At 35.5% G+C, this 18645-nt stretch overlaps 1 protein-coding gene across 1 annotated transcript in view; it reads right to left on the bottom strand.

Annotated features, from left to right (window-relative positions):
• The window catches only part of LOC150107757 (mitochondrial 2-oxoglutarate/malate carrier protein), a 221365-nt gene that overhangs the window by 82647 nt on the left and 120073 nt on the right, over positions 1-18645 (bottom strand). The window contains exon 5 of the mRNA XM_090391516.1: positions 10754-10876. Within this exon, the coding sequence (XP_090247642.1) occupies positions 10754-10876 (123 nt within the window). The remainder of the gene's footprint in view (positions 1-10753; positions 10877-18645) is intronic.

Genomic DNA, 18645 nt, shown 5'->3' with positions numbered 1-18645 from the left:
CTTATTACTGTATGCTCATTTCTTGTGTCCAGAATACCACAGTTGGCAATTGGACCAGGAAGGTGAGATATTAGTCAGAAGTTGCTACTTCCTAGCTGAGGACCGGTGCAGGCTACCATTAATCCCTGAAACAAAGGCTGTTCCTGATATGTAGCAGATGCATGTGGAGCTTTACCTTACCTGGTGGACAATTGCTGCAGTTTATCTTCAGGTACCTCCCAAGGGGCATGCTTATTTAATGGCAACAATGAAAGCCATATCACATTTGGTGTTATACTTCGGTGATAATGGCATTGACATTTTAAAACCTGCCTTATATTAAAGGATACTGTGTTATATTTGATATTGTTGGATTCTGAATGAAGAGAAATTTAAATTATTAATACTCTCCTCAGAATCCAACATAATCCACCATGGCAAAGGCTACATTTGTAAATATTATTTAATGTAAATCACTTGTTTATAATTTAATATTCATATAACTACCTTTAATTTTATCTAATATTTAATTATTTAATCAAGAATGTATGTATTAATAGTAGAAAAACTCTGTGATAAAATATTATTAAGCTATTTTAATTATTACTATGTTAATATTATAAGAACTTGTATTTGATAATTTAACTGTGCATTATTTGAAATGTAAATATTCTCTATTTATTCCTGTTTGTAAAGTTTAATGTTATGTAATAGCTCAATTTTATTATATTTTGTTTTGTTGTCATGGAAACGTATGTAAGTGAGCGAGCACGTTTTGGAACACCACGTGAGGTTTATTGAAAAGAGTTTAGAAAGAAATTATGAGAAGAATTTAGGCAGGAAGAATGGATATAAAAAGCAATGAATGCTGAAATTAATAATAAGGAAACAGAGAGAGAGAGAGGATTAGCATTAGGTTGGAATCGGGGCATTCAGGAATTCACAGTGCGATAATAGCGAGTCGGCAAGTCATTCAAGCAGCTAATAAAGTCTACTAGTCGAGAGGTGGTTAGCTAATAAGTTGTATAATAACAATTGCAGCTATGGAAGACAGCTGAGTGACTACTAAATAAACTAGCAATACTTGAGTTGAGATTTAATTTCAGGGCCGACCTGTCAAGGACACACAGAATCTTGAAATAAAGCATGGAGTTACTAGAGAATAGTAGAGCTGTAAAGTTGAAGTTTACCGATAGCTGTGTTTAGAATTGTAGTGTAAGAATTAATTGAATGCTGGAAGAGTGCATATAAAACTGTGCATATAAAACCTCAAGTTAAGGAATTATTGTGTATTGCCTTAATTCATAAATGATCAGAACGTTTGTTTATGTGTATAGCGACTGACGATTAATTCAGTTATTGCTTAGAAGATTTATTTAATGAGTGCTGTATTCTGTTTAAGTGTTTACAGTTATAAAAAGTGTTTACGTATAAGTAAATGAAGAAAAAAGATTATCGGTAAGATTATTCCCATTAATATTCCTATACAGAGAAATGTGTGAGTTTTATCTTAGAATTTCCTTATAATAACAGTAACTATTGGTGAGAATTAGCTGAAGTGTAAAATTAAAAGTGTTTGTTTGTGAAGAGGTGTGTTACTGCGATTTTATTGTATTTGGAACTTAAGGAACTGCAAGAAGACTGTACTAGAGATGACAGTTTTACCATTGTATGAGTTAATTTGCCTGATTGAATAATTTACCTGAGTAATGATTGAATTTACCTGAGGAGTTAAAATGTTTGTAATATCTTAATCACTGATTTGAAGTTAAGTGTAAAATTTGTGATTTTAAAATTAAATGTTTGTTTTTGTTAATCAAAAGTTGTATTTTGCCTGAATCTCTTTTACTGCACCATTCATAAAATATTCGAACCAAAGCGAGTAAATTAAGTAAGTCAAATATACTCAGCCAGTATATATTTTAAGGAGAAATAGTGAAAGTTGATTTTTCTTCAATTATTGAACTGATTCAGATATAGAGTGGCGCAGTCTTTAAATATAAATTTTCTCTATATTTGAATTAGAAATCAACTCACAACTTATCAATTAGTTAAGAACATCATAATTGTAATTATGTCGGATCCAAAGTATAGATTAAGAACAAGTAGGATCCAACAATATAAGGCAGGTTTTAAAATGTCTATGCCGTTATCCATAATTTATATGGACCACATCATTAAGTAAAGTGGTATTAAACTTGACTTTCAAACGGGCGATATTAAGTTTAATTCTTTACTTTAAGCAGATGAGTTTTCAAGAGTCTTTAAGCCAATACAGTAGTTGTGATAAATTTGGTATGAAAAAATCAAAAATCAAAACCCAAACTATGAAAATAAAGGGAACAAACACATTAACTGCATTCTCAGTATTGAAACTACAGAGCAGAGTACACATTTTAGCTGTGAGGCCAATTAATTGGAAAGATAGTAGTGAACAGACAAAAGCTGATCACTATTTCCCCACTAATACTGTGAGAAGCTGGTTGAATAAATTTATATGGAACAGGAAAGGAATCAGCTAAATCACAAAGTTAGCAAAAAAAAGGGGGGGTCGCCTAATTTTCTGCTTATGCATTCATATAGATCTAAGAACTGGGTCAGAAATAAAGCAACTGACCAAAGATTGAGACCATGGACATGAGAGTTCTGATAATAGACATTGGTGGAATGAACAGATGGCATCAATGGCAGAACTACCTAGTCTAGTCATAAATGCTGTTACAATTTGAACAGCATATAAACTTTTAATCTATCAGTAAATCATTTACAGCTTTCAGCACATACAAACCATATGTATAACGTGTATATAGCAGCATTCAATGTTCAAAATGCTTCCCTTCTGCCCTCATGCATGCCTGAAGTCTGTGAGGCAACATATCGATGGTGGAACATGCAAAATCCAACAGAAATGCTGCCACTGCTGAGTGTTGTTACTTGCAGGCTACTCTCTCAAGCTTCAACCACAATTTGAAGTCCAATGGATTTAGATTGGGACTTCCAGATGGCCAATCAGATGGTGTATGTGGTTGGGCACAGTCACCTCCAACCATTGTGGTGTGGTATGGTTCTCGCCTTGTGTACAGGATGAGTCCTGTTGAGAGGTCAACTGCCTACCGTGAAACAAGGTGTTGTTCATGGGCCATACCACAGGTTTATGTAACAGCATACTAGTACTGATTAAGTTTGCATTCTTACTAGTTTCGTGTCAACAATTTCTCTCCAAAGGTATTTGCTATTTGTCAGGACTCCAGTACGATTACATCTTACACAGTGCAGCATTCAAAGGCACTACTAAATGAACCAATCCACCCTAGATCTTGGTCTTTCGCTGGGTATTTTTACTGTCATCAAGAACCTGTTTTGCTAAACTTTCCTCTCCCATTCTGTTTAAGTGACCATACTACCTCAAGATCATTTCTGTTCACATTCTTGAATATTAACGATGTCAGGTTCTAACCAATACAGTGACCACCACCAAAAAATAAAAATAAACAAATAACAATAAATAAATAAAACAGAAGGCTCTACTAAGGTAGAAGTGGAGGAATTTTGGGGGGGTTTTAGAGAAAGCAACAACTGACAAAATGAAAAATTGGTTGTTGTTGGGGAACTAAATAGCATCTAAATCATTGTGAGACAAAAAAAAATATTTTGGGAAAATTTGGAGAAAAGAGCAAAGCTAATAATAATGGCAAATACCTGTTGGATTTCTGCACAGGACATGGACTGGTTATTACTAACACAATGTTCCAATATAAAAATGTCACAAATTCACATGGAGAAAAGGGGCAAGGAATAAGAAAAGTCTCACTGACTATGGTATCGTTGATAGTGATGTTTTCTCCCTGCACCAGGTGTAAAACTTTCTTACATCTTCTTCTTTTCAATATGAATTTCAATTTTATTCTGCTCAAGACTAAATGTGATCACTTTCAATTTCAAATCCTCTAGAGTGTATAGAGGACTTGAAATTGGAAGTGACCACTATTTATTCTTCAGCAGGATAAAATTGAATTTCATATTGAAAAAAAAGAACATGTAAGAAAGTTTTAAAGCAAATAAAAGTTGAGCAGCTCTCAGATGCTGCTCAACTTTTATTTGCTTAACTGTAGACTAAAATACACAAAACATTATTGAAGAAAACAGGAACCAAACCTTGGAGATTCAGTAGCAAGCCCTGAAAAAACATTGATTAATTCAGCCAGAGAGCATGTAGTAAGGTTGTCAGCAAGGATAGAAAAATCAGAACTACATGGTGGACACAAGAAGTTAAAGAGGCAGTGAAGGAAAAGAAGAAAGCATATCAAAAGTTCCTGGCAAATAAGTTAGCTTGTGCTATTAGAGAATACACAGACTAAACAAGCGTCATGGGAAAACTTTGGTAAGAACATAGAAAAATATCAAGAAGGTGGCAAGATATTCTGGAGGTTGTTAAAGAAGCTCAGAAATTGAGGACTGAGTGCTGTACAAGGAATTAGAGATGATAAAGGTGACATGAAAACTGGAGAAAAAAAGATATCCTTGAAGTATGGAGTAATCATTTCAAAAAATTGCTAAATTTAACAATCAATGACAGTGGTGAAAAACACTGACCAGGCATGCAATCAGGAATACATATCCATAATTGAAATAGAAAAAGCCATTAAAAGCCTGAAATGTGGGAAGGCAGCTGGAGTAGATAATAGTCAACCAGAAATGCACAAGTATGGAGGTGTAAAAGTCTTACGGTGGCTACACTGCATAATTCAGAAGGCCCAGACAGAGGGACAAATTCCAGATGATTGGATTAGAGCTCTCATAGCACCCATATATAAAAAAGGGAAATAAAACTGAATGTGAGAATTACAGAGGTATTTCCCTACTAAGTGTTCCTGGCAAGATCTATGCAAGTATACTTGAGAAACGATTGAGAAGAATTGTGGAAGAAAAGCTGGGTGAAGAACAAGCTGGATTCAGGCCAAATAGAGGCTGTCAGGATCAGATCTTCACTTTACGACAAATAGTCAAGAAAGCATGGGAATATAACAAAGACCTATATTTAAGTTTTGTAGATCTGGAAAAGGCATATGACAAGGTGCCAAGAGAGAAGCTATTCAAAATGCTACAGTTATATGGTGTCGATGGGGCATTATATCAAGCAATACGTTGTCTTTATTTGAGTTGTAAGTCAGCAGTTAGAATTGAAGGAAGTACAGGAAGGTGGTTTGATGTTAAATCTGGTGTCAGACATGGATGTACATTATCCCTGCTGCTATTCATTATCTATATGGATCACATTATGAAGGAAAGTGGTATTAAACCTGATATCAAAATTGGAGATGTTAACTTCAGCTCTTTGCTATATGGGGATGATGTTATACTCCTAAATAAATCTGCTACAAGTCTGCAAGATTCCTTGACTAAATTGATTGAATGGAGAACCTATAAAACATTTCAGCTACTTGGGCACAATTTTTTGTGAAGATGGTAAATTAAATTTGGAAATAGACAATAAAATCAACAAAGATGATATTGTAGGGAGTCAATTGAATAAATTTATATGGAGTAAGAGAGAAATTAGCCAAAACACTAAATTAGGTGTATACAAGACAGTGTTCAAACCAATTTTAACTTATGGATCTGAGAACTGGGTTAGAAATAAAACACTTGACCAAAGACCAGAGATTACAGATATGAGATCCAGAAAAAGATTAGAGAGCATGAACAGATGGCATCAATGGCAGTATCACATTAAAAATGATTCTATTAGAAAAGAACTTGACATTATTAATATCCAGGAATGTGTTAGCAGAGCTAATCTCAGGTGGTATGGTCACTTAAACAGAATGAGAAAGGAAAGTTTAACAAAACAAGTGTTCTCCATCAAGTTGGCTGGAAAAAAGACCCAAAGAAAGACAAAGATATAGGTGGATTGATAAAGTAAAGAGTGCCTTAGAAGATAAAAATATAAGATCTGATAATGTTGGAGTCTTGACAGGCAACAGATTGATTTGGAGTAAAATTGTTGATAGGAAGTTAGTAATGATGTAAATTTTTCATGTAGCACTATCATATCCTGTAAACCTCTTGAGGGTACCTGTCAGGAATTTGATGATGATGATGAATAAATAACACTTTACTATGGAATTTCAACTAAAGAATTGCCTGTTATGCTGTCTAAGTTAATCTTATGAAATCTGACTGCATAAAAGTTGCTAGAAACTGAAAAAAACTGATGATTTTATGACATCTTAGTCAGCTGAGTTGATGTGTCAGATGATAACACAGAGGTACATTACCGAGCTAGTTGAGTTGAGTAGTCATTCTTTCCATGAACTGCCATTTTCTTTTCACTGCTTGTTTTCACACAGTACTGAACACCTCAGAGCTTTATGCTCAGTGAATTTAATAATTTTTGGACTGACTTTTGTGAAGGCCATTCCTTATTACATTGTATATCTTTTAAGTGACCTGATCTTAAGTACTGACACATTAATTAAAATACAGTATTACTGTATTTTACTGTGCAGTACTGTATTTTAAATTTGTTATAAATTACATTCAAAGACAATTTTAGGACAGAAATACGAGGGTGGTCTGAAAATGTCTTGGCCTAACAATGAAAAAACGAATTTATAATTTCAAAATTATTTTTATTTTTCAACATCATCTAATACTAATACATTCCAGCAATGCTCCAGTGCCATTATCCCATCCCTGTAGTGGTTCTCAGTAAGATCTGCAAAATACACCTGTACTGCTGCAATCACCTCTTGAATTAAAACAGACTAGCGAGGAAGAGTTTTAGTTTTGAGAAGAGATAGAAGTCAGAGGGAGCCAAATCTGGGAAATAGAGTGGATGTTCCAACAATTCATAGTGCAGATCTCTCTTAATTTTCCCATTGCCAAAACACTTTGTGGTCAGGTGCATTGTCCTGATGAAAGATGATTTTTTTCTTCTGCAAACCGGGTCTTTTCTCACGAATTTTTTCGTCTAGTCTGATTGGAATAATATTCCCCGGTTATTGTTTTACCCTTTTCAAGATAATTAATAAACAAAATGCCTTTAGCATCCCAAAACACTGATACCATGACCTTTCCTGCTGATGGAACCGCCTATGTCTTCTTTGGTGCTAAACAACCGGCTTCTGCCACTGTTTTGACTGCTGCTTGGATTGTGGTGTGTAATGGTGAATCCAAGTCTCATCCACAGTAATATATCGATGCACAAAATCAGTTTTATTCTTGTTAAAACACTCCACTATTCAGAGATTTTAAGCAAGTGCGTTTTTGATCTGCTGTGAGCAAGCATGACACCCATTTTGCACAAGACTTTTTCGTATTCAATTCTTCATGCAAAATATGTGAAAGGGCGCTCTTGTTTTAGCAATATGCTAGCCTTTTATAATAAAGTTACAAGAACATTAGATGAAGGAAAGGCATATACTGCAATTTTCTTAGACTTAGCAAAGGCATTTGACAGGGTGCCACATGATAAGCTGATATTTAAGTCGCAGTACATGGGTCTCGATGTCAGATTGGTCAACTGGATTCGGGATTGGCTGTCTGATAGGTATCAGAGAGTTGTGTATGGTGGAGCAGTTTCAAGGAGGCAGAGGGTTACAAGTGGGGTCCCACAGAGCTCAGTACTGGGACCTATATTGTTTAACCTTGCAATCCACTGACATTGTCAGTGGATTGCAAGGGGATATTCAGTTGTTTGCAGATGATGCGAAGCTGGGAAGGATTATTAGTAATAGTGCAGATGTGGCAGCCCTACAAGAGGATTTGAATAAGCTAAATAGATGGGCAAATGAATGGGGGTGTCGGTTTAATGCAGAAAAATGTAAGGTCTTGAGGTTTGGGAAACATCGATGGGACACTGCATACTCTATGGGAGGAATTATACTGGAGGAAGTAGAGGAGACAAGAGATCTGGGGTTGATGATTGATAGAAAAAAATTGAAATTTAGGGGACATATTACAAAGGTGGTGAAGGTAACACAGAGGATTGCTGCAATAATGAGAAGGATGCCGACCTGCAGAGATAAAAGGGTTATCATTCCGTTGTATAAGTCTCTGATCAGACCACACTTAGACTATTGTTCTCAGATTTGGTCCCCAGGATTTGAAGGGGATAAATTAACTGTGGAAAGGGCACAAAGACGGATGACAAAGATAGTTTCAGGACTGTACAATTTTGGTTATGAGGATCAGCTGAGGGAATGTGGACTACAGAGTTTGGTGGATAGAAGAAGGAGAGGTGATATGATTGAGACTTTTAAACTGTTGAGAGGTGGTTACAGGGTTGACACTGGGGAGTTCTTTCGCTTGGTTGAACAGCGGGAAGGAGTGATGACAGGCCATCCCTGGAAGTTACGAAAGGAAACTGTGAGCAAGAGGGTGAGGAGTGGTTTCTTTGCATGGAGGGTGGTTGAACCATGGAATGCACTGCCTGATGGAGTGGTGAGAGCGAGAATGATCAATGAGTTTAAGGAGTGGTATGATAGACTTTGTGTTTCTTCGGGGGGACCTCCCCTCGATGAGTCTTGACAGACTTTATGTTCTTAGGAAGGGCCTCCCATGATGAGTCTTTTGACTCCATGGAGGCCTGAATAATAATAATAATAATATATCCTACACGTTCTTTTGAAATGCCTATAGTATCAGCAATTTCACGCACTTTGAGTTGCTGGTCATCCAATACCATATCATGCACTTGATCAATGATTTCCAGTGTTGTTATACTTTTTGGATGTCCTTCATGTGGATCATCTTCATGGCTGGTACGACCATGTTTAAACTCGGCAGCCCATTTCTTAATTGTCAAAAAGGAAGGAGAAGAGTACCCATAAACTTTTATGAACTTCGAATGAATTTCTTTTGGCGTTAAACCTTCTTTTACAAAGAATTTTATAACTGCATGACACTCAATTTTATCCATTTCCAGGGATACAGACACCACCTTTGCTTCAGACAGCTGTATAAAACAAACTACTTGATAGAATGACTTGCAATTTCACATGGATGCTCATGACAGATGTACCAACTTAGAAAAAAAAATCTTGCCAATAGTGTTGCCATCTATGGTCGAGGTTCAAGAACTTTTCAGACCACCCTCAATGTCTAGATTCAGAGTATGGAATGAATTATCCATTTTCCCATTACAATAATGGTTTGCATTAAGAAATGTTATGTAATGAATGACTGCATTGATTTTGTTATGTGAGAGCCTCCTTGAGATCTGACTTATGAAAGAAAAAGTAAAGTCTTTTTTTTGTGACAGAAAAAAACTTGTTTTGGAAACATTGAACTGAAAATCTAGTTACAACCTTTCTTTAAACATTGATGTTTAAGGAAACGTTTAAGCTTAAACACAATCAATGTTTAAGGCAAAGGATGTAATTTCAGCACTGCAAAGCTTGCCATATAAGTAAAAGGAACAGCAATTGCTATCATTAACAAAACCATAAAAAAGTGAGAGAGGGTTATTTATGTAAATTAGAAAGAGGATAAATGATATTACAGACCTAAGAAGAGAGAATATTATTCACCATAACATACAGTAAATTATCAGAGAGAAAACTGATGATCCAATTCAGGATAGAAAGAACATAAGACGGCAATTCACTGAGAAGCACTCTATGCCAGACTGTACCAAATGTTTTAAAATTGTCAAACTATTCTCTGGCATGACTCCAGAGTAGATTATGCAGGCAAAATTTGCTGCAGCAGATCTTGAGTGGCAATCCCCAATACTGGTGGTCACTCATCAGTTGGTATCTCTCATTACTTTAGAGAGCGCTGAAAAGAGAACAATAATTGATCATTTGATGGCAAACATTTATTGCTTTTTTTTTTTTTTTTTGGAATAGGTTGAATATACAAAGGTGTAGAAATGATAAAGAACATGTTTTATTTCAGGAGCACATCTCTTTAGTACAAATAGAGGGAAAGGGGAGGGAAGGAGAATAGCTTGATGACCTGAAAACCACAAGAGGTGGTGTATTCATCCCAGTATAATTGGAGGTGATTTGCCTTGGAAATATATAGTGTAAAACATGGTAGACAAAATTGTAAATTGACAAAATTAGCAACCAATATTTCAAACTTAAAATTCACAGTACATTGTCATAAATTAAAGATGCAAAGAAATCAAAGTCTTGGTTTAATCCTTTATCCAAGTGTAAGCAAACAATGTTAGCATGCATGTGAAGTATCTTCACAACTGGGCTACTTTTATATAGGGGCCAATGACTTCATGTCAGTTGTCTTAGGTATCCCATACTGCAAAGCACACACCCTTTCAGATGCTAATTCGTTGATGCATGACATCTATATCTTCCTGTAGACCCTTCTTATCTATAGAAGCAACCAACAATATATTTTATCCTATTGGCCTCATCTCACACTAGATAGCCTCATATGAACCATCTCCCCCATACCTAAAAATCCTCTAACTTCTAATTTTGTTGGTTGAAGTTCTTCAGCTACCATTAGCAATATCAGCACTCAGTAACTGAAAATAGAAAAGAAAAATAAAAAATAGTAAAGAAATAATATTCTTCTTTAATCCTTTACCAAAGCATAAGCAAACTTTGAATTATGGGATACTGGGCAATTGATGTGAAGGTAACACTTTCTCTATATGCAAGTCCACTCGACTTGAAGATACTTCATGCACAGACTTTGCTTACGCTTGGGGAGAGAATTAAAACAAGAAAATTGTTTCTTGTCTTTTAATAATTTACTTTGTAACTTGGCAGCAAAAACTTTCAACAAATATTTAACTTACCGCCCATCTGCAGTCATGCGGATTAGAGAAATTTCTGCGGGAGTACCAACAAAAGCTCCTACTGCTCCTGCACACATTCCAATACCTGCTTTAGCAAAAAACCCAGGCGGCCTTCCATCAGTGCTTTAAAAAACAAGAACACATGTCAGAACTGCTACTTTAATACATATAAAAGTCATTAATATGATTAGAATTATGAGACATGAAAATTATGGCTATGTTTTCAGGTCAGTTTGTCTGTCTGTATGATTAAAAATACAAGTATCAGAGGAAAAATCCTATCACTTCTGTATGAGAAATGGCATATAAAATTCCTCACATACTTAAATGGGATTTGAATCCACATCTTTCCAAATGAAAGGCATATCAGATTGCGCTTCTAGCAGAAAGACATCATCAATGGAAGTGCCAACAATTTAACTATAATGTACCTCAATATGTTTCAATAATAATATTGAAACATATTAAATGATTAAATTAAATATTAAATAAATATTAAATAAATCATCTGCATTTGGTGATACTATCTAACTTTTCTTCTTTTTTCTGTAATAAGAATTCAATAAGGATCTTCAGAACACCTTCCCTTTTTTGAATCACTTTAAGACAATAAGCTTTAAAGAGAAAAAGAAATGGGTTAATATTGAAGATGTTTCACAGCATCGTATTTACAAGACTCCTGACATATATGAAATTTTCAGTTAAGAGAGGGTATGTATGGAATTACAGAGCTGGTAAGTATACGACAAACTCAGGAGATAGCCTCGAGGAATGCCATGGCAAGACATGGGAAACTGCAAGGGCTGGATGTTAATAATGCATGGAGGTGATAAAAGAGTGTTTGAAGGAAGTAATAGCAGACTGCATATCTCGAGTCAGGAGGATAAATCAAGTGGAAGTCAAATGAATAAATATCATTAAGCATAAGTTACAAAAAAAGAAAAATCTGTAGAGAGAGAGAGAATTCAAAGAATTCACACGTTCACAAACTGCGAAGCACAGATCAGAAGTGTAACCGGCATAGTAAAGAAGCCAGAGTAGGAGAAGAAATTAGCTGTGCAGACCAAAATCAATTCCAAGGAGTTCTTTCGGTATGTGGCAAGTTAAAGGAAGCGTGCTTATGGAAGAATAATTCTGATGAATGCTGATGGTAAGGAGGTAATTAATAGCCTGTGTAATAACAGGGGTATATCATCCAGGTAGAGATATTACAGTAACAAGAGAGGCAAGAATTGATGTGGAAATAGTGATAGATTAACTGGAGGTGCATAAGATATTACAGAGCCTTGATGTCCGTACAGCTATGGGATGAGATAGTATATCAGCTCGAGTATTATGAGAAGGCACTAGGGAATTGGCAGTCTTTGACCACATTGTTTAAGTCTCAGCTCTGGATTGGTGCCAAGTAGGGTGGAAAGAAAAGAAAATAGTTCCATTGCAAAAAGGAGGCTCCAAGACTGAGATAGCAAATTATTGGTTTCATGACATTTCGTCCAATGCAAATCTCATCCAATCCCTAGATTTTGTCTATTACTTTTCTCGTCTAGTAAGACATTTCGTCCAATCCTATTTGTCCAATTCTTCATATTCTTAATCCTTTCTTTTAGTGTTCATAGTCCAAGGAGTTATAAGTAACTTGTGATCATTAATAATAGTCCGTTGACACAAAAGAGAAGGCAGCAAGACAATATGCATGATCCACCCTCACACGTTTAGTTATGTTAGGTTAGGTTAGTTAGTTGACACATTGGTTAGTCAGGTTAGTCAGTTGGTACAGTAATATGTTAGTCAGTTAACACAAAAGAGAAGGGTGCAAGGCAATATGCATGGTCCACTCTCACACGTCTGTTTAGTCAGGTTAGTCAGTTGGCACAGTAGTGGGTTAGTCAGTTTACACAGCGGACAATAATAATCAGTTGAAACAAAAGAGAAGGGCACAAGACAATATGCATGGTCCACCCTCACATGTTTGGTTAGGTTAGTCAGTTGACACAGTGAAATGTCCGACCGGACGAATGTTCTCTTGGACAAAGTTATAAATGGACAAAAAAATCTTGGACCATATGCCTTCAAATCAAATCAAATCATTAAGTGGTGGCTAGTATTGGAGAAGTTGGTTATAGGAAAAACCAGGAATGGGTAGATAGAAATGGGATACTATATGTAGCATGTTTCTGTGAAGGATAGGTCATGCCTTAGCAACTTACCTCTTATAATATATAATAACATAATATATAAAAGCTATTATATAATACAACAGCTGAGATGGATAAAGATAATGGGTACACAGTGATACTGCTGGGCTTTGCAAAAGTCTGAAACAGGATACAACATGGAATTCTGATAAATAAATTACAGGAAATGGGGATGGAAACTGGTGATATGGATAAGAAGTGGGGGGGGGGGTTGATGGAGCGATACCAGACAGTAGTAGATTAAGGAATGGAGCTCCAGCAGAAGGCCTGTGACCAGTAGAGTGCTGCAGGGCATTAATCCTATAGGAAATGGTCTGAGGTAAAATATTTTGTTGTTTGCTGATGATGCAAAATTGGGTAGAGCAATAGTCAATAAAGATTATGTTAAAAGTTTAGAGGATGATTTAAATACAGTGTGGGCAAAGGAGAACAAATATCAGTTTAATGTTTCAAAGTGTAAAGTTTAGCATTTTGAGGTGAAAAAGATTACCAGCTGTGTATCACATCAATGGAATCGTACTCCAGAAATTTGATGAAGGCAAGGATTTGGGAATATTAGTGGATAAGGAGTCGAAGTCTAGACAGCATATTGCAAACATAGCTAAAACAGCTCATTGGATTACTTGGATTACTTAAAAATATCCTGATGAACAGATATAAGCAGGTTATTATACCTCCTAATAAAGGAGATCCCATCTTGACTACTGTGCCCAAATCTGGTCAACAGGGTTTCTTGAGGAGGGAGGGATGATCAATACGGTGGAAAACCTACAGAATATACATTGCAGATACGGAATGTACCTTAAAAGGATAGGTTAAACATTGTGGGTTTATAGAAACTGATTGATAGGCAGAAAGGAAGGTGATATGATTGAGACATGCAAATCACAAAGGTTTTTACAAGATTGATACAGAAGAATGTTTTTAAAACATGTCAGGTGGTGGGAAAACTAGAGGTCATCCTTGGAAATTGAGCAAGAGTGTGGTTAGCAAGGTGTCAAGGACTAGATTTTTTCTTGAATGGATTTTTAATGGTGAATGAGTGGAACAGGTTGCCAGCTTCTGTTGTAGATACTATGATGGTGGATGCATAAAAAGTGAAATATGATAGATGTTGCTCGAATATTGGATAGTGCCTAATGCTTGGGATCTCCCTCGAGTTTACAGACTCCATGGAGTTATCTGTGTAATAACTTGAATCAGGAACAAAACTTTAGAAAGGCAGAGTTGCATGTATGAATCACATAGTCACATATCAGCCAAATTAAAGTATGCATTTTTAGACTGAATCACCTTGTAATATACGCATAAGATATTCCAAGAACAAATCACACAATATAAAATGAGGTAAGTTTTTGTAATCAGGATTAAAAAAGTAAATGTACATGGATGGTGGCCAGCAGCTGCATATGTTTTTGTATTGTTTAAAGTAAAAGAGTGGAGTCCAGTTGGATGGAACAGCAGCCTTGAAATTATATATAGAAAAGCAGGAGTATCTACAAGAAAGTGAAGTAGAGAAAATCTGTTAGATAAGGATAATCTATCAAATGAATTGCCCTCATCTGGATAACATCAAGCATTCTATAGGAGATTTATTTGTGCACAACCTAAATTTGAGAAAAGCATTCTAATATCACAGATGTATAGCGGTGGAAGTTGTACAAGTTAACAGCAGTGTCCTGACACCACGTTTTTTGGAGGGTGAGGTGCTATGGATGTAATGTATTTCTGCCAGGAAAGGCAAGAGGTGTAAGTCAGATCAAGAAGAGAATCTGATCCTGAATAGAGATGTATCAATGCTATTAAAAATATGGGATGGTCATGTGACACATTTCTTTTTAGAAACAGGACTGTTTTGATAGCACTGATTTTAATTAGATTATTCTCATCTAACTGAAAAATGGTATGGAGATCACTGTTTAAGGTTATGGAAGCTAGTATAATTTTTCTGATCCATTGCATGGTTTACTGAATTAATGAGAGGAAGGGATATGATTTGTAGGTAGTGAAAGAATGCTGTTAATGCATTGTTACCATACAGGAGGAAGAGTGTAAGCAAAAGCACAGAGCCCTAGAATATGCCAGCAATGAAGGACAAATCCAAAGAGAGGAACACATCTGCCATGACATGGAGCAAATAACCAGAAATAAACTGCGACCAAACTGCAAAGGAATAAAGGCAGACACTGAAAGGTAGCATCTTGGAAAGGAGGCCTGTATGACAGATCTGATTATATGCCATGGAAATGCCGAGAGTGGTCTAATGAGTTTCTCCAAATCTTATGACTTGTGTTCAAAAGTCGGCAAGGCTGGCTTGGAAATCTACTGTGGAATGAGAATAACAGAATTCATACAAATGATCATTAATTAACTTCTGAACTCCAGATAGCAAAAAAGTTGATTGTCAATGACATCTTCCACTGTTTTCAAGAGGATTGAGGTGAAGGCAATGGGAAAGTAGCTGGATGGCTGACTCTTATCTCCCTTTATTAAGGATGGGCTGGATATAGGTTTGTTTCTTTGCAGTAATGTAGATACCAGAAAAGTATAACTTGAACAAGTAACATAAGACAGATGTGAGTACAACTGGGATATGTATCGGTATCCACGAATGACGAGGATTTTTCTGATATCTTTCTGACAAAAGAAAGATATCAGAAAGATATCAAAATAGGCTGTTTGGAATATAGTGGGAATGATTTTCCTTAGTTTTCTATACAAAGAACTGATTCCAAAAGGTCAGCCTTATCTTTGGATGATGTTACCATGGTGCCATCTGGACATGAGAGAGAGGGAGAGAGAGAGGGTGGTTAAAGCATAGAAATTGCACCTAACAGCTTTGAAGGATAAGAATACTTGACTGCCATATGAGCAAGAGAGGGAAGTTTTGGTATTTGACCCTTTCAATGTCTGAAGTGGACTTGTTGTGGGCTGTGGTTTAGGCTAAGTACAAAGTTGAGTTTTTATCTTAGGCCATTCGGAATATGAATTTTTATTTTATCATGAACTGCTTTGGTATAACAAAGGCTTGGAAAGTAGTTACCATCAGTATTAGTAGTTAGTATTAAGATCCCAAAACAGAGAAATAGAACCAATATAAGAACACAAAAACAAGGACTATGAACTGGATATGGATCAGAACAGTAAACATAAAAGGCGTCAATCACAAGATCGAAGAAATACAAAAAAACCATAACAGAAATGAAAATAGAAATATCAGTAATTTCAGCAACAAAGAAAAAATTAAAAGGCTCTACAGAACTTCAGGACAATAGTGGAGTACCCAACAAAAAACGAGCAGCTGCAGGTATAGCCATCATGATCAGTAATAAATGGAAAGACAAAACAATCATATAACTGGATCTCTGAAAGAATAATAATGGCTAAGACTTAAATAAGAAATTTATTACAATCATAGGAATATATGCACCCAAAGAAGGAAAAAGATCTGAAACAGAAGAATTCTATAAAAACTTCCAAAACGTAATTCAGAACACAAATAAACAAGATTACTTAATCATTGCAGACGATTTCAATACTAGAATTGGATCAAATGCATTTAAAGATTTAATAGGTAATTAAGGAGAAAACACCCATAAATAACAATGGAAGAGAACTCAGGAATTTGTGGCCTATAATAGTTTGAAAATCACCAACAGTTTCTTTAAACATAAAGACATATAAATATAATTAAAAGAAACACGCGTATTAACAACAGTGAAAATTATTTAATTGTAAATATTTCATCCTAAGTATCTTAGGACATCATCAGTACAGTAGTTTTAAACAATAATAGGAATAACATACAGTTAGGGCACATGATTACAATAGAATCATATTAAACGTGCATAATGTGCTACAGTAGTACAAAAAAAAAAAAAAATGATTTAACACAATTTTGGATGATAATTTCTCATACTTTAGGAATAGTAAGAACGTCGTTGCGGTTTAAGTTTGGTCTGTGTAGTAGGGCTTCAGAACTCTCCTTGTATAAACGTTCATGTTTATATAAAGATCTATGTAAAAGTTTAGACTTTTCTCAATGGATCCTATGGTTTGGATTTTCAATTCCGTGTTGAGAGATGCCAGATTTCTGTGGTTTAAAAAGACGAATGTGGTCTTGATGGTCCGAGATGCGTTTCTGAACAGACCTACCTGTCTGTCCAAAGTAAGATAATTTGCACGAGCATGGAATCTCATAAACGCCAGGCAACATCAAAGGTGAGAGTTTGTCCTTAGGAGAAGGTAACAAGTTGTAAATTTGGTTGATAGGTTTGTAAGTAGTGGCAAAATTGTATTTCTTCATAATTTTAGAAAGACGTTCTGAGATGCCTTTAACGTAAGGTATGGGAATCCTATGGACTTCTTCCTGTCTGGTTTGATGTGTGGAGAAGTGACTACTGGTGATTTTTTGCGTTGTTTTAGGATTATATCCATTTAGGAGATGGCTGTATTTTTGATTACTTCTAATTCCTGGTTTAAAGAATTTGTTTGTGCTCAGGAAACTAGTGATTTAATAATGCCAGATTTCTGAGCTGGATGATGAGCAGAAGAATTGTGAATGTAGCGACTTGAGAATGTAGGCTTGTGAAAGACAGACGTGGCGATGGAACCGTCTTCTTTTCTTTGGATGTGTAAATCCAAAAAGGAGATACCCTGTGGAGATTCTTTTTCTAACGTAAAGTTGATGCGATGATGAAGAAGGTTAATTTTATCTAGAAACAGTTGTAATTCATGTTCGGGATGATCCCAGACTGCAAATACGTTGTCGACATATCTTAACCAAATTTTTGGTTTGGGTTCAAAAGTGAATTATGATCGTACCACAGGTTTCGTTATTTAAAATATATATATATATATATATATATATACATGGGAAGCCAGAGGATATAAAAGCATCACTGACTATATAATAGTGGGTGAAAAACTAAAGAAGATGGTAACAACCAAAGTATACAGGGGATGAATATAGACTCAGACCATTATTTATTAATCAGTACTATTAAGATCCCAAACCAGAGAAAGAGAACCAATACAAAAACACAAAAACCAAAGTCAGGAGCAATTTAAGATAGAACTGTTACAGCAAGATAGTATCAGAGAACTATATCAAAGAAGACTTATAAATCATACAAAGAAAATAAATCAAGATATAGATATAGAAAATGAATGGCAAAACATTAAGGAAAAATAGTAAAACAAGCAGAATATGAAGCCATAGGAAAAATCTGCAAAGAAAAAGGAAAGATGTCTAGAACAACACAAATAAAACTATATAAAATAATAGCCAAACCAATTCTGAAATATGGCAATGAAACATGGACTTGAAGAAAACAAGATAGAAGACAAGTGGAAGTTGCAGAAATGAAGTTCCTAAGACCACTTGCAGACTATAAAAGAATAGACAAGACATGAAGAAATAAGAAAACAATTATCCATAATTAACATAACAGAAGACATCACAAACTACAGAAAGAACTGGAAAAACCATGTAGAAAGAATGAATGAGGACAGATGGCCAAATATTGCCTGGAAATATAAACCAAAGGAGCACCCATCAAGTGGAAAACCGAGGAGGAGATGAGCAGAAGACTTGTTAAACCCTTGAAAACGTTACAGGCAAACAATTGCCTAATATGTGAAGCCAAGAAGAAGAAGAATTTTATCATGAACTGCTTTGGTATAACAAAGGCTTGG

This window comes from Typopeltis vanoorti, chromosome 4, assembly GCF_054136105.1.
Source record: "Typopeltis vanoorti isolate ZY-2024b chromosome 4, IOZ_Tvanoo_1.0, whole genome shotgun sequence".
NCBI classification, from domain to species: Eukaryota; Metazoa; Arthropoda; class Arachnida; order Uropygi; family Thelyphonidae; genus Typopeltis; species Typopeltis vanoorti.
This window is presented reverse-complemented; position numbering and strand designations above follow the sequence as displayed.